Source organism: Macaca mulatta, chromosome 4 (assembly GCF_049350105.2).
Source record: "Macaca mulatta isolate MMU2019108-1 chromosome 4, T2T-MMU8v2.0, whole genome shotgun sequence".
Taxonomy (NCBI): Eukaryota; Metazoa; Chordata; class Mammalia; order Primates; family Cercopithecidae; genus Macaca; species Macaca mulatta.
Window position 1 is genome coordinate 155,329,663 of NC_133409.1, and position 12,927 is coordinate 155,342,589.

The 12,927-nt window shown below is 35.6% G+C and overlaps 1 protein-coding gene across 1 annotated transcript in view; it reads right to left on the minus strand.

Annotated features, from left to right (window-relative positions):
• Positions 1-226: 226 nt before the first annotated feature.
• Positions 227-12,927, minus strand: part of LOC100429458 (olfactory receptor 2B6-like) — a 77,457-nt gene continuing 64,756 nt past the window's right edge. The window contains 3 exon segments of the mRNA XM_028847764.2: positions 227-787; positions 789-1,559; positions 1,852-2,052. Of these exon segments, the coding sequence (XP_028703597.2) occupies positions 643-787; positions 789-1,559; positions 1,852-2,027 (1,092 nt within the window). The 5' untranslated portion in view covers positions 2,028-2,052 and the 3' untranslated portion in view covers positions 227-642.

Below are 12,927 nucleotides of genomic sequence, written 5' to 3' on the forward strand. Positions count from 1 at the left end.
AGACTACTATTATGCAAGACAAAAGTACTAAACAATAAATCTTTGGAAATCATTACATAATGTGCTATTTTGGAATCTAAGCTGTAAGTGCTTTAGGGTTTAAAAGAATGGTAGATAATATGATAGTTGGGAGAATTAGGAAAAAAAATTCATGTAAAAGAAAATTAGCTGGACCTAATAAATATCTAGAGTTTGATTTGCAAAGGAAATAAAAAGAATGCTTTCATTTAGTAGAAAAAACATGACTACAGAAATATGGTAAGAAAATGGAAAATCTGGTTATAATTTTAGAATAAAAATTATTATAGATTTCCTTATTATGCTGATGTGGGAGTGGAAATTTTAAAATTAGAATTGTTAACCCAGATCCAAATTTGAAGTGGTGGGGTTTGAGAGTTTCAGTGAGCCTCCTTTAGTGTGTGTGTGCTTTTGTGTGTGTGTGTGTGTGTGTGTGTGTGATATTGGAGAAAGAAATTCTGGCTTTTCTAAGGGTCTAAGTTACACTGAATTGTACAAGCATTGATGGGATGTTTGACAAACCTTGAAGATGTTGTGATTACAATTTTTGGTGAATTGGAAGGTCAATTCTGGGGGCTTGTTCAATGAAAACATTTCGGCAACAGAAGCAAATATAGTTCTTCGTCAAGGAAATTTTATTTGAGGGAGATTACAATTGTTCTCTACAGTAATGACAAAAGTAGGACAACTTGCAGAGAAATTAGTAAGCTAAGTAAACATTTTGTCTTTAGCAAAGCTTATCATTTGCATGTTTCTTATTTCTTGATTAGAAGACTCTTGCAACCAACCTTTTAAAGGCTTCCTTTACCTCTTTGTTCCTAAGTGTATATATAAGAGGATTCAGCATGGGTGCAATGATTCCATAGAAGAGAGAAACCATCTTTCCTCGGTCCTTGGAGCGGGGTGAAGGTGGTTGCACGTACACGGAGATAGCTGTACCATAAAAAAGTGACACCACAATTAGATGGGAACCACATGTCCCAAATGCTTTTTGTCGACCTTCAACAGACTGTATCCTCAACACTGCTCGCACAATAAAAGCGTATGATATAAGGATGAGTGTTAGGGGTATTAGATGGAAGAGCACACTGACAAGGAATAGTTCAGCCTCATTTGCTGTTGTCTCAACACAGGATAACTTGAGCATTGCAGGGGCTTCACAGAGAAAGTGATCTATCACATAAGGGTCACAGAGTGGCAGCTGGAGAGTCAGGGTAGACAACCACACTGAGTTACCAAAACCAGTAATCCAGGATGCAGCTGCCAACTGGAGACAGAGTCTCTAGTGCATGATAACTGAGTAATGGAGAGGCTGAAAAATAGCTACAAACCTATCAAGGGACCTGACAGCCAGGAGAAGACATTCAGTAGCCCCCAAGGCCAGAAATATGAAAAGCTGAGCTACACAGCCGCCATAACTGATTACTTTTCTGATGATGCATAAATTTACTAGCATTTGTGGGACTGTACATGTGGTGTAGCAAAGATCCAGGAGTGACAGATTGCTAAGAAAAAAATAGGCCGGGCGCGGTGGCTCAAGCCTGTAATCCCAGCACTTTGGGAGGCCGAGACGGGTGGATCACGAGGTCAGGAGATCGAGACCATCCTGGCTAACACGGTGAAACCCCGTCTCTACTAAAAAAATACAAAAAAATAGCCGGGCGAGGTGGTGGGCGCCTGTAGTCCCAGCTACTCGGGAGGCTGAGGCAGGAGAATGGCGTGAACCCGGGAGGCGGAGCTTGCAGTGAGCTGAGATCCGGCCACTGCACTCCAGCCTGGGCGACAGAGCAAGACTCCGTCTCAAAAAAAAAAAAAAAAAAAAAAAAAAAATACATAGGGGTATGGAGTTTGGAGTCCAGGCGTGACACTAGAATAATGGTCAGATTGCCAAAGATGGTCATGACGAAAGAAATCAAGAAGACCACAAAGAGTAGAAATTCCAGCCAAGGTCGATCTGAGAAATCCAGCAGAATAAACTCCTGTATGATGCTCTTATTTACCCAATTCATGATCAATGTTTCAACTCTTGGTTTCCTGAAACAGAAAAATTCAGGAAGTCAATTAACACCCATTTGTTGACTATTTCAGTTACTTATAGTCATTTTACTACCTGTTTGAAGATATTTACAGAATTGATATTGCTTGTTTTATAACATGAAAAATATACAGCTGAAAATGCTCATAATTACCAAAGTGTTTCTAAAATTTAATCTTTTTATATCTGTATCATCACTGCAAAAGTGAAAGCTAAAATGTAAAAAGTAGATTCCTGATTTAAACAACTATCACAAAATTTGTTCTTTGATTTTTTGTCGTTTGGTTAATCTTTCTAATACTTTCCACATAAATAGCTATTTTTAGATTCAGTCATAATCCCTAACACATTTTTTTTCACTCTAATTTCTCAATGCTAAGGAAACTGTCTTGTCATCTGAAACAAAGAATTTATTAGTTTCTTACTTTATATTTCTTTATGTTTATATTATATTTATATTATATTCTTTATATTTATATTTATATTACTTTATATTTCTTACTTTATATTAGTTTCTTACTTTTTTTATTTCAATAGGTTTTTGGGGAACAGGAGGTGTTTGGTTACATGAATAAGTTCTCTAGTGGTTATTTCTAAGATTTTGGTGCACCCATCACCTGAGCAGTGTATACCTGAGCAGTGTATACCGTACCCAGTGTGTAGTCTTTTATCCTTCAGCTCCCTCCCGCCCTTTCCCCCAAGTCCCCAAAGTCCGTTGTGTCATTCCTCATAGCTTAGTTCCCACTTATCAGTGGGAACATACAACGTGAAACAATTAAAATTATTTAGACCACCTCAAAAACTATACATATAGGCTTTAGCAAGCTATTAGACATATCTCAAGGAAACATCTTTTGCCTTCTAGGACTTTATCAAATCAGAATAAAAAGACATTAGCATGGAATTTGGAGGCAGATAATCTGGGTCCATGTCCCTACTAAATAAGTCATTAGTTACATCCTCCTGGGATTACTTCTTACTCTTTGTGAGCTTCAAGCTTTTCATCTATAAAATGACTATAATAGTGCCTTCCTGGGATAGTGGTACAAAGTGTAGACAAAAGGAACTGTAGTCATCTTCTGATGCTCAGAGAAAAATTATGTATAATTTTCAGAACTCTAAATGTCCCAGGGTTGCCAATAAAAAATGACTCTGTGAGTTAAAATTTATCTTCTTATTCTCTCCACAGCTCCAATACCATCAACTTTAACAACAGAGATAATAGTAACTATCTGATGTGAAGTATAAATGTGATCTTTAATGTAAATTGCCTGGCATAATGGCACACAGCAATGTGAATGAAAGTATCATATGATACAGGAACTCTGAGACATTCAAGGCAGAGGCTGTTCAGAGTCCTAAATTTGCTAAGTACTAATATAAGTCAAAGCTACCCGTTAAAAATTTCCAAGTCATCTATCTTGCTAACGCCACCCTCTATTGTTTTATTATTATTTTGTTAGTGTAAAAGTGTAAGTTTAAGGATAAGATCACAAATTTTAAATTATTATTCAATATGTATTTTAATTTTGCTCACTTATTCTACAGTTCTTAGTATAGAATGGGAGAGAAAGCTTTTATAGCCTCTCAAATGAGTCCCAATGCTATGCAGCTGTCAATAAAATTAGGAATGTGGTATAGATATAAATTCAGATATAGCTATAAATGTACAAAAATACTCAAATCCTCAAGGAAAAAAACAAGTTCCTGAACATGTATTTAGCATGCGTCCCTGTGTTTACATAGGGAATATAATATATTGGTCATATTCATATATGCATAAAATTACCTGGAAGGATACAGACGTGTTAAAAGTTGTTACTTCTGGGGAATGGAAATAGAAAGAGGGAGAAAAATCAGATTTTGATATTTGACTTTATCCTTGCTCTTTCTAATTTTTAATAAATATTATAATGCCTTTTATTATTAATAAAAATTATTATATATTACATAATTACTTTAAGTGAGGACACATTCATACTGTATGTTTTACTATAAAGACAAGCATTGCTTTAGACTTTATAACTGAAACAATCTTATATGAATTTAGACTTTTATCTCTTAACAGATTTTTAAAAAAGAATCTACATTAATCTACATGGACATTTTCTAAAGACTGGACTGCAGGGGCATTGGGCATTCGGCATCTTATTGACAAAAAAAATCGAAAAGGGTTGCCACTCATTATAGGAATTCTGAAAAGCAGAACAAGTGGAATCCATAGAAAGAGATTTCACAAGTTCACAATTTCCTTGAGTTAACAAGTGTTGGAAAATACCCTCAGTCTATATAATTAGGGTGACTGACTGCATATCTCAGTTTGCCCAGGACTGCGAGTTTACTCCTGCTGTTCTGACACAATTACTAATAGAACCGCTCAGTCTTCAAAAGGGTTCATGTTTGGGTGATAAGTTATAAGTCTCTCTAGCTGTAATATTGGAGACTAAAATAATTTTCAAATTATTGTTCAAGAGATACCTCATCACTGAGGACACTGCATATGCTTTCTCCTTACTTGTGCCAGTGGCTTTCCCTGACCAGCCCTGTATCTGGCATTTCTCTGCCTAGAATTCAGCCAAAAACAAACTCTCCAAGAAGCCCTGACTAATGACAATTCTAGAAGGGAGGAATTCAATTAACTTCTCACCCTTTCTCACTGAGGTTCAGCAATTACAAAAGTATTAAATGCACTTCTGTTATAGGTAATGTCCATGATCCACAGCAGTAAGGGAAATTTTGCCCCAAATTTCTCCTGCAGGAGAAGAAAAGTACTGGGGAGACTGTAGTGCAACTCATTCTTATATTCTGCTCTGCTCATTTTTGGGGCAAAGTTTCCCCATCTTTCAAATATCTAGTAACCTCAATACATATCCACTCTAAAAAAGAGAACTTTTGTTAAAAAGTTGAAAAATTGGCTGGGCGTGGTGGCTCATGCCTGTAATCCCAGCACTTTGGGAGGCTGAAGTGGGTGGATCACCTGAGGTCAGGAATTCAAGACCAGCCTGGCCAACATGGTGAAACCCCGTCACTACTGAAAATACAAAAATTAACTGGGTATGGTGGCACATGCCCGTAATCCCAGCTACTCGGGAGGCAGAGGCACGAGAATTACTTGAACCTGGGAGATGGAGGTTGCAGTGAGCTGAGATCGTGCCACTGCATTCCAGCCTGGGCAACAGAGTGAGACTCCATCTCAAAAAAAAAAAAAAAAAAAAAGTTGAAATATTATCTTGCACACAGAAGTTTCAAGTAATTTGAATTGTTATTCTTATCACTATCATTGGATTGGAAGGACTTGTTAACAATGGAAACAAGTAGGAAACTTGTATCTCGGAAATCCTTGCAGATAACATAACCAGTTATTTCACGGATTACACCTGTGCTGATGGTGGTGCCCAGTCATGGCTGACACCTCAAAAGGCTACACAATCTATTCCTCTGGTCCTGAATAGAATTCTGTTTACAGCATCTTCGGAAGATATCATTCTCATTTTGAGTTAACAAGCTTTCCTTTGGTCAAGATAGGAACATATTTTAATAATGCGAGACAAAAGGGATCAGATAGCATAGCAACTGTGTTACAACTGCAGGTAAGAAAAAGTGAGTATTGGGCCAGGTGTAGTGGCTCCTGCCTGTAATCCCAGCGGGAAGCTAGGGCAGATTGCTTGAGTCCAGGAGTTCATCCTGGGCAACATGTTAAAACCCTGTCTCTACCAAAAATACAAAATCAGCTGGGTGTAGTAGCATGTGCCTATAGTTTCAGCTACTCAAGAGGCTGATGTGGGAGGATTGTTTGAGCCCAGGAAGTTAAGGCTGCAATGAGATATGATTGCATCACTGCACTCCAGCATGGGCAACAGAGACCTTGTCTCAAAAAAAAAAAAAAAAAAAAAAAAAGCAAAAACAAAAGTGAGTATTGTAAAAAGCAAGAGCTGAAAAGGTTTATTTGGACTTTTAGAACTTTTATCTACATATAACTCAGGATATTTCAATTTTATTGCCCGAATAAATACAATCACCACCCATTTGCTTGTATATTAGTTGGGATTGCATCCATCAGCTACATACTGAAGTCTTTCAGTACATGGCTGACAGAGGATTCAGAATAATGAGGTTCAGCAAAGTCCTGAAAATTTTATTTTAAGCTGTTTACTATGGAATGAGCATTGAGATAAGAAATATGACAACAGCTGTAGTTTAGATGCTGCTACTAAGTCACTTCACAACTGGGCAAGTTACTCAATGACTTTGGGAAGCAGTTTAATCTACTGTAACACCAGAGTTTTCTGTTTTCCACTCGATATAAAAATTGTTTGCTTCTAAGTTTTCTATAATTATCATACCTCTGAGAATGTATAAAAAGCTTTAAAAATACTACAGTGAACCCCCATGTTCCTGCTGGAGTATAAGGATAAATACTAGGAGTAATTTTTTCACACAACAGTGCAATTTGGCTTAGAATAGATGAAAAGTTTGCCAATATTTTTTGTCTGTTTCACAAAAGGTTAATTATTCAGGTGGAAATCTGAATCTAGGGGTTCAGAGAGATTATTTTCGCAGGCTACTACATAGCAGACAGAAGGCTTGAATCCAAGACTGCTCTGCTCTAAAGTTTTAATTTCCAGTAGAGTTAACAAAACATTGCAAATAGTAGTATAAAACAAATAAATGGAATTAAGAAACTGGAGCCTTAGTCAAATTTTTCTAAGTGAGATAATCATAAACAGTCCATAAGTGCTCAAAACACCCAAATTTTAGCAAGTTTTATATAATAAATTTCTGAAATGTGTTCTACCTACCTCTATTTTAAGCATTAGTGATAGGATGATTTGTGTGTCCAAGAAGCTTTAAATTCAAATAGGATGAAATGGAAGCATGCAGATTCAATAACCTCTTCGTAAGCTATTAATTGTAAAACTGATATAGTGAAGTTTGTTCACTTTTCCCTTGTTTCACTCTGTAAGTGGCAAATTACAAGATCTCCATTCAGGATTAATTTAGAAAATATAAGAGTAGGTACAAAGCATTACAGATAATCCTACATGTTTTTCTGATATTATATTACCAAGTAAGAAGGTATTTATTCGTCTTTCCAGAATTCTCCTCACCGGGTTTACAAAATAAATGAGAGGGATAGGAAACTTTATTTTCGAATGTTGGGTGTGCTCTGGCTTACAGGGGAAGATAACAATCCTCATGTGGTTTATGGTAATTGACCATGATACCTGATGAGAAGAGAGAAGGAGGGGATCTCTGTGATGTGATACTTCATTTTAGTTTAGATTTTCTCCCTAATGCCCTTTCTCTGGGGATTGTCTCCTCAATTGTTTCTGAGACAAAAGGGAATGACAGTAGGGACTAAAATACTTTACCAAATAAAGTCTGGATTTTGTGCCACCAAACTGAGTGTTCGTTTCCTTTTTACTAAGCAAGTTCTGTCAAGCCACAGAAAATTGTCCATTTACTCTGAAATCCTGAGGTCAATTATCATGCAATAAAATAGGCTTCCAGTTAATTTGATGTAGAAATATTTTTACCTTGATTTACATAAAGTAGTTTTCTTCATTATGTATCCAAATAGGTTTCTTTTCTTTCATAGATTTTGAATTTCTAGCCTTAGTTAAAAAACTCTTCTTCAGTTCAATGTAATTTCCTAGATATTTTTCCAAGATTAAAAAAAGATTTATATTTTTCTATAGTTTTTTCTATACAGGATTTGTTTTTATACATTCTAATATGTAGTTTCATCAGCTTTTAAGGATGAGTAGATATGAGAAAATATATTTTCTCATATGGTTATGAAAAAGGTTGGTATCTATAAGTAGAGTTTTTATAAAGCCCAAGAAAAATACAAATAACACAACTGAAAAAATGCTAAATGATATGACCATATTTATACTGTGAACTCAGAATAGAAAATCTATATATGATTTTAAATTCCCAAATATTCAGACAAATATATTAAAGTAGTAATGATGAGTCACTTATCAGACTGAAAAAACAATGTAACTAGCAGTAACTCCTATTTCTAATGTTGCTGAAGGGAAAAGGCTCTCATAAATTATGGTTAGAAATTCAAAGTGTCACTGACATTTTAGAAATAAATAGGGCAGTGAATCTTGAAAAAAATATTCTACTCATCAACATAGCAATGCCATTCATGGAAATCTATCCTATGGAGTAAATTTACCAGTACACAAATCATAGAAATAATGATTTTTATTGTAGCAATGTTTGTGGTGGCCAAAGTAGAGAAAAAATTAGTTTCTCAATAGGAAATTGACTAAGTAATTAACCTAATCCAGAAGTATTTGCCTGTGATGTTGCTGAGTGAGAAAATGAAGATGTAAAAAGGAATAAATAACATGATCTTAATTACATAAACAATAACTTTATGTATTGTGCACCTGCATGGAATTACACGAGAGTGAAGAATAATAAAGAATACTTATTAGCTCCTTCATGTGGGCAATCTGAAGAGGGCAGAGGCTGACAACTGTGAAGGGAGAAGGAAGGGGCATCAAGTAAACCAGGGAAAAAGAGTAAGATGTAATCCACAAAAAATAATGCATACCATTTAAAACCTTCCCAAACTAGTAACAGTGCTTATCACTGAAAGTAAGAGTGAGCATGAGGGCGGGATTAATCAGGGGAAAATGTTTATAATGTTGAATTTTCTTTTTTCCCATAAATGCTTATAATAGATAATTTAAGTAAAGGGAATAGTATTTAAAGAAAAAAAAAACACCAAAAAACAGAGGGTTAAACAAATAAGAAAATAAAGACAAATCTTTAGTTTGCAGAATGAACCAAGGTAAATAAACTAAAAAATTTCAGTAGTCCTTAAAGTGAAAAATTAAGAAATAATGCTCAGTTATCAAGGGACTGGAAACAGGGGAGAATCTGCAGTTTAATACTACTACTAATAATAATATCAATGTTTACTATCCTTACAATGTCTTACATTTGTATCCTTACATTTCTATCCTTACAATTGCTACACTTTATTTTTTTTAATGTGGAAATGGAGGCTTAGAGAGGTTAAACAAACTTCCTAAATTAACATAATTTGTTAGGAAACCTAGATCTACTATGAATCTACATTTTTGTTCAAGTTTAATTTCTCCTCTTTGACTAATGCTTAAGGATGATTCGTGCCAAACTCAACACTCCCCATTTACCCTAATTTCCCAGAGGACTACTTACTTGATTAGTAGTGAAAGATCTCTTGAAACAATATAATTATAATTTAGTATATTAATTTATGACCATCTAATCAATTACCTCTCCTTATATCGGAATGAATTAGGCTTGGCTACAGTAATATTTTAGTGACTAGCCTTGGGGGTTGGATCACTCAGGCTTAGCTCTCAGGAAGAACTTTGTATGTAAGGGGGAACTGAGCATTGAGAAAGATAAACCTTTAATAGTACTTTAGGAAATGCCAAGTATTAAATATCTGAGAGACTAGGTGAATATAGAATTTGAAAAACAGTGTATCAGAGCAAAACAAGAGAGGGTCTTGGGCTACTGCCACAAATGTGCATGGGTATTTGTGCTTGATTTAATGGTACCTGAGAACATAACATGTTCTCAACCCAAACCTCATTCTTAGTTTATATTTTCCCTTTTATGATGGGAAGGTCAGCAACATCATTATGTTTAGTATGTAGAAGCTCAGATAAAACTTGGAGCATTCTTGGATTAGATAGGTTTCCATGAACTGATATTATGACTCAACCAATTTTAGTTACTGCCCCCAAAATTAGAGTGGCATGATTCTGGAAGAATTTAGGCATTTTCATAAATGTAATTTTGGTACCTTATGCCTGTATATTGGGTATATGTAGAGTTCAGGGCAGGGTCTAGCTAGGCCTCCAAAAAGCAAGGATTCAAGAATGGAAGCTAGATACAAATGCATAGGAAAATTTGGAAAGGTGTGAGATTGAGAACCTTACAGATCTTATTGGCCTTAGAAATAGTATTCTAGTTTGTGAAAGCATAGGAATGTGTGAATGCTTTGGTGGGAGAGCTGAATAAATCCTTAGCAATATTTATCTCATTCTGATGCCTGTATTTGGTTGAAATATACTTTATACTATTCTTTGCACTGAATGTTTTGCAAAAATTATTGAGTGGAAATAAGTTCTTTCATGTACATAAATGATGAATGCACTGCGGAAAGGAAAAGTAATGAGGGAGAACATCATGTTTTATATAAAATGCTCTGTCTTGCAAATTTGCTGAAAATTAGAATCAAATTCTATATCAATAAGGCAGGTGAGCCAGTTGTATTTTCTGTAAAAGAAATTCTATAACAGCAGAAAAGACTGAAGACGTTGGCTCACGTTAAGAGGAAATGAGGGTGGTGTGGGAAGAGGCTGAAATTCTACTATAATTATAAAATGCTCCATACTGAAATTCATAAGAATAATGATTTTAAAGCAGTGAATAGTAAGATCACGTGATATGAGAAATATCTGAAGTAACTGAAGACAACAATAAGGTTTCCTTCAAGAAAGGACAGTCAAAAGAGTGATTCCCTTAATCTGATGCTGCAATTATCAAAAAGAAGTTATTTGGGTACAAAGATGAAAGTGTTCTTTTGAGGCTTCCTTTTAAAAATACCTCCAGTAGTAAAATCTGTCATTTTTATTGTCACAAAATCTTGATCAAATTATCTCCCTATTTCATTTTATTATTTGTCTGTTGCTGATATGTATAGATACAATCGATTTTTGTGCATTGATCTGTTTTCCAGTGACCTTCATGAACTCATTTAATTAGTCTAATAGTTTCTATGTAGACTCTTTTGCATTTGAACCCATACAATCATGTCATTGGGAAAAAATGATAATTATACTTCTTTCCATTTCTAGTGTATTTTATTTATTTTTCTTGTCTTATTACACAAACTAGGACCATCAGTATAATGCCAAAAAGAAGTGATGATAGTGGGCCTCTGTGTCTCATTCAATACTTTATAATTGTGTATGATATCTGCTGCAGATTTCTTGTAAGTATTCTTCATGAGCTTAAGGGAATTTTCACTATATTCCTAGTTTGCTAAGATTTAAAAAAATAAATAGGCATTTAATTTTATCAAATGCTTTGTCCAAATCTATAGAGATTTGCCAAAAAATTTTTTAATTGATAAATAGTATGAAATGATTTTCAGATGTTACACCACTCTATCCTGTGATAAACACCACCAGTGCAATATGCTATACTTCTTGTATAACACTAGATAAAATTGATTAACAATTGTTTAGGATTTTCATATCTAGGCTCACAAGAGATTGGTCCCTAGTTTTCCTTTCTTGCAATGTCGTTATCACATTTGGTATTTAAATTATGGTGGCCCTACAAAAGGGGTCATAAATTATATCTGCTATCTATTTTCAATATAATACTATGGAAGAAATAACCACAAAATCCCTGGGACATCCAAAAATAATTATTTTTGCTTAGAAGTCCCTGGTTTAGCTGAGTGGTTCAGTTCCTCAAGTCTCATGTATGTATCTGTGGACAATACAGTTTGGCACAATAATTTTGCTAGCCTTGGCTGAAGCCTCAGTTGAGAAAATTGGGCTAAAATAGCTTTACTCAGTGTATGTCATTTTTCACCTTGCTATCCTGAGCATGTTCTCAAGATAAAATTGGAGAAGCATGAAAGGGAGTTGGAACCATGCAAAGCCTCTGGCATATTCTGTGGACCAAAGAAGTCACAAAACAACTCAGATTCAAGGGCTCAGGGAATAGACTTTACTTCTTGATGGGAGATGCTACAAAGTTACATTGTAAGTGGCATAAATACACTTACAATATGTATTTGTAAGTGTATTTATACTTACAAAGAGAGAGGGCTATAGAATTAGAAATATTTTTATAATCAATCTATCATAGTTAACAATCTTTTTGTATAAGAAATATGCTTACTTCTTTCCATGATCCCCAAAAGTCTGTCCAATCATGGCATCAGCCTCAAAGTCCAGGATCCTATGACCAGCATTGCGTTTGGATGCAGCTCCTCTTGATCTACAGACCTAGCCTCATAGATACTATGGTGCTCCACCCAGATAACGTCTTCAGGGCCAAGGCACTCATCCCCAAGGTCCTAAGATACTGATGACCGATGAATCATCCCTAGAAATTTCTTTGGCCATAGGGAAATGCCTTGGCCAAGGTTTTACCTCCTCCACAGTTTACAAAGACTCATCTTCTTTGCTTCTATTGGGAAAACTCTGAAAGGCCAGCTTAGCTCCTAAGCTCCCCATAAGACTTTGTGAGTTGCAGCCTCAGCTGTAAATGCATTTTGGATACTCCTCCAACGTATTTACCAATAGGGAAGGTTGCCATCTCTGAGTGGGCCCAAGAACAGGAAAAGGCTCTTCAGAAATTCCAGACTGCAACATAATTATAGTATTCCACAACTCTAGGCATCATGTGAAGCCACAGGTTAAACTCAAATAGTAGAATTGCAGTGTAGACCCCTAGAGTTCTTAAAGTTATCTGAAATAGAGAACTATAAATGTTTGTAAAACCAGTTTATGACATGCTAGTAGGCATTGTAGAGTTACAGTCTGACCGCATGACGTCAAGTAACTATGAGGCAAGAACTGCCCATCATGAGCTGGGTTCTGTCCAGATTCATTAAATCATAAGGTTGGGTGGGCCGTTAGCAATGCAATATTAGATGGAAATGGTATATCCTGGACAGGGCACAAGCAAGGCTGGCAGTCTAAGTAAGCTTCAGGAGCAGGTAGCCTGGTCTTATATGTTCATCTTTTTTGCATTGGGACCTCTCCTTCAGTTCATTTCTATGTCTGTCTGTGGCAGAAATTGGGGGTGGCTAATAACTAGCTTGCAGTAGA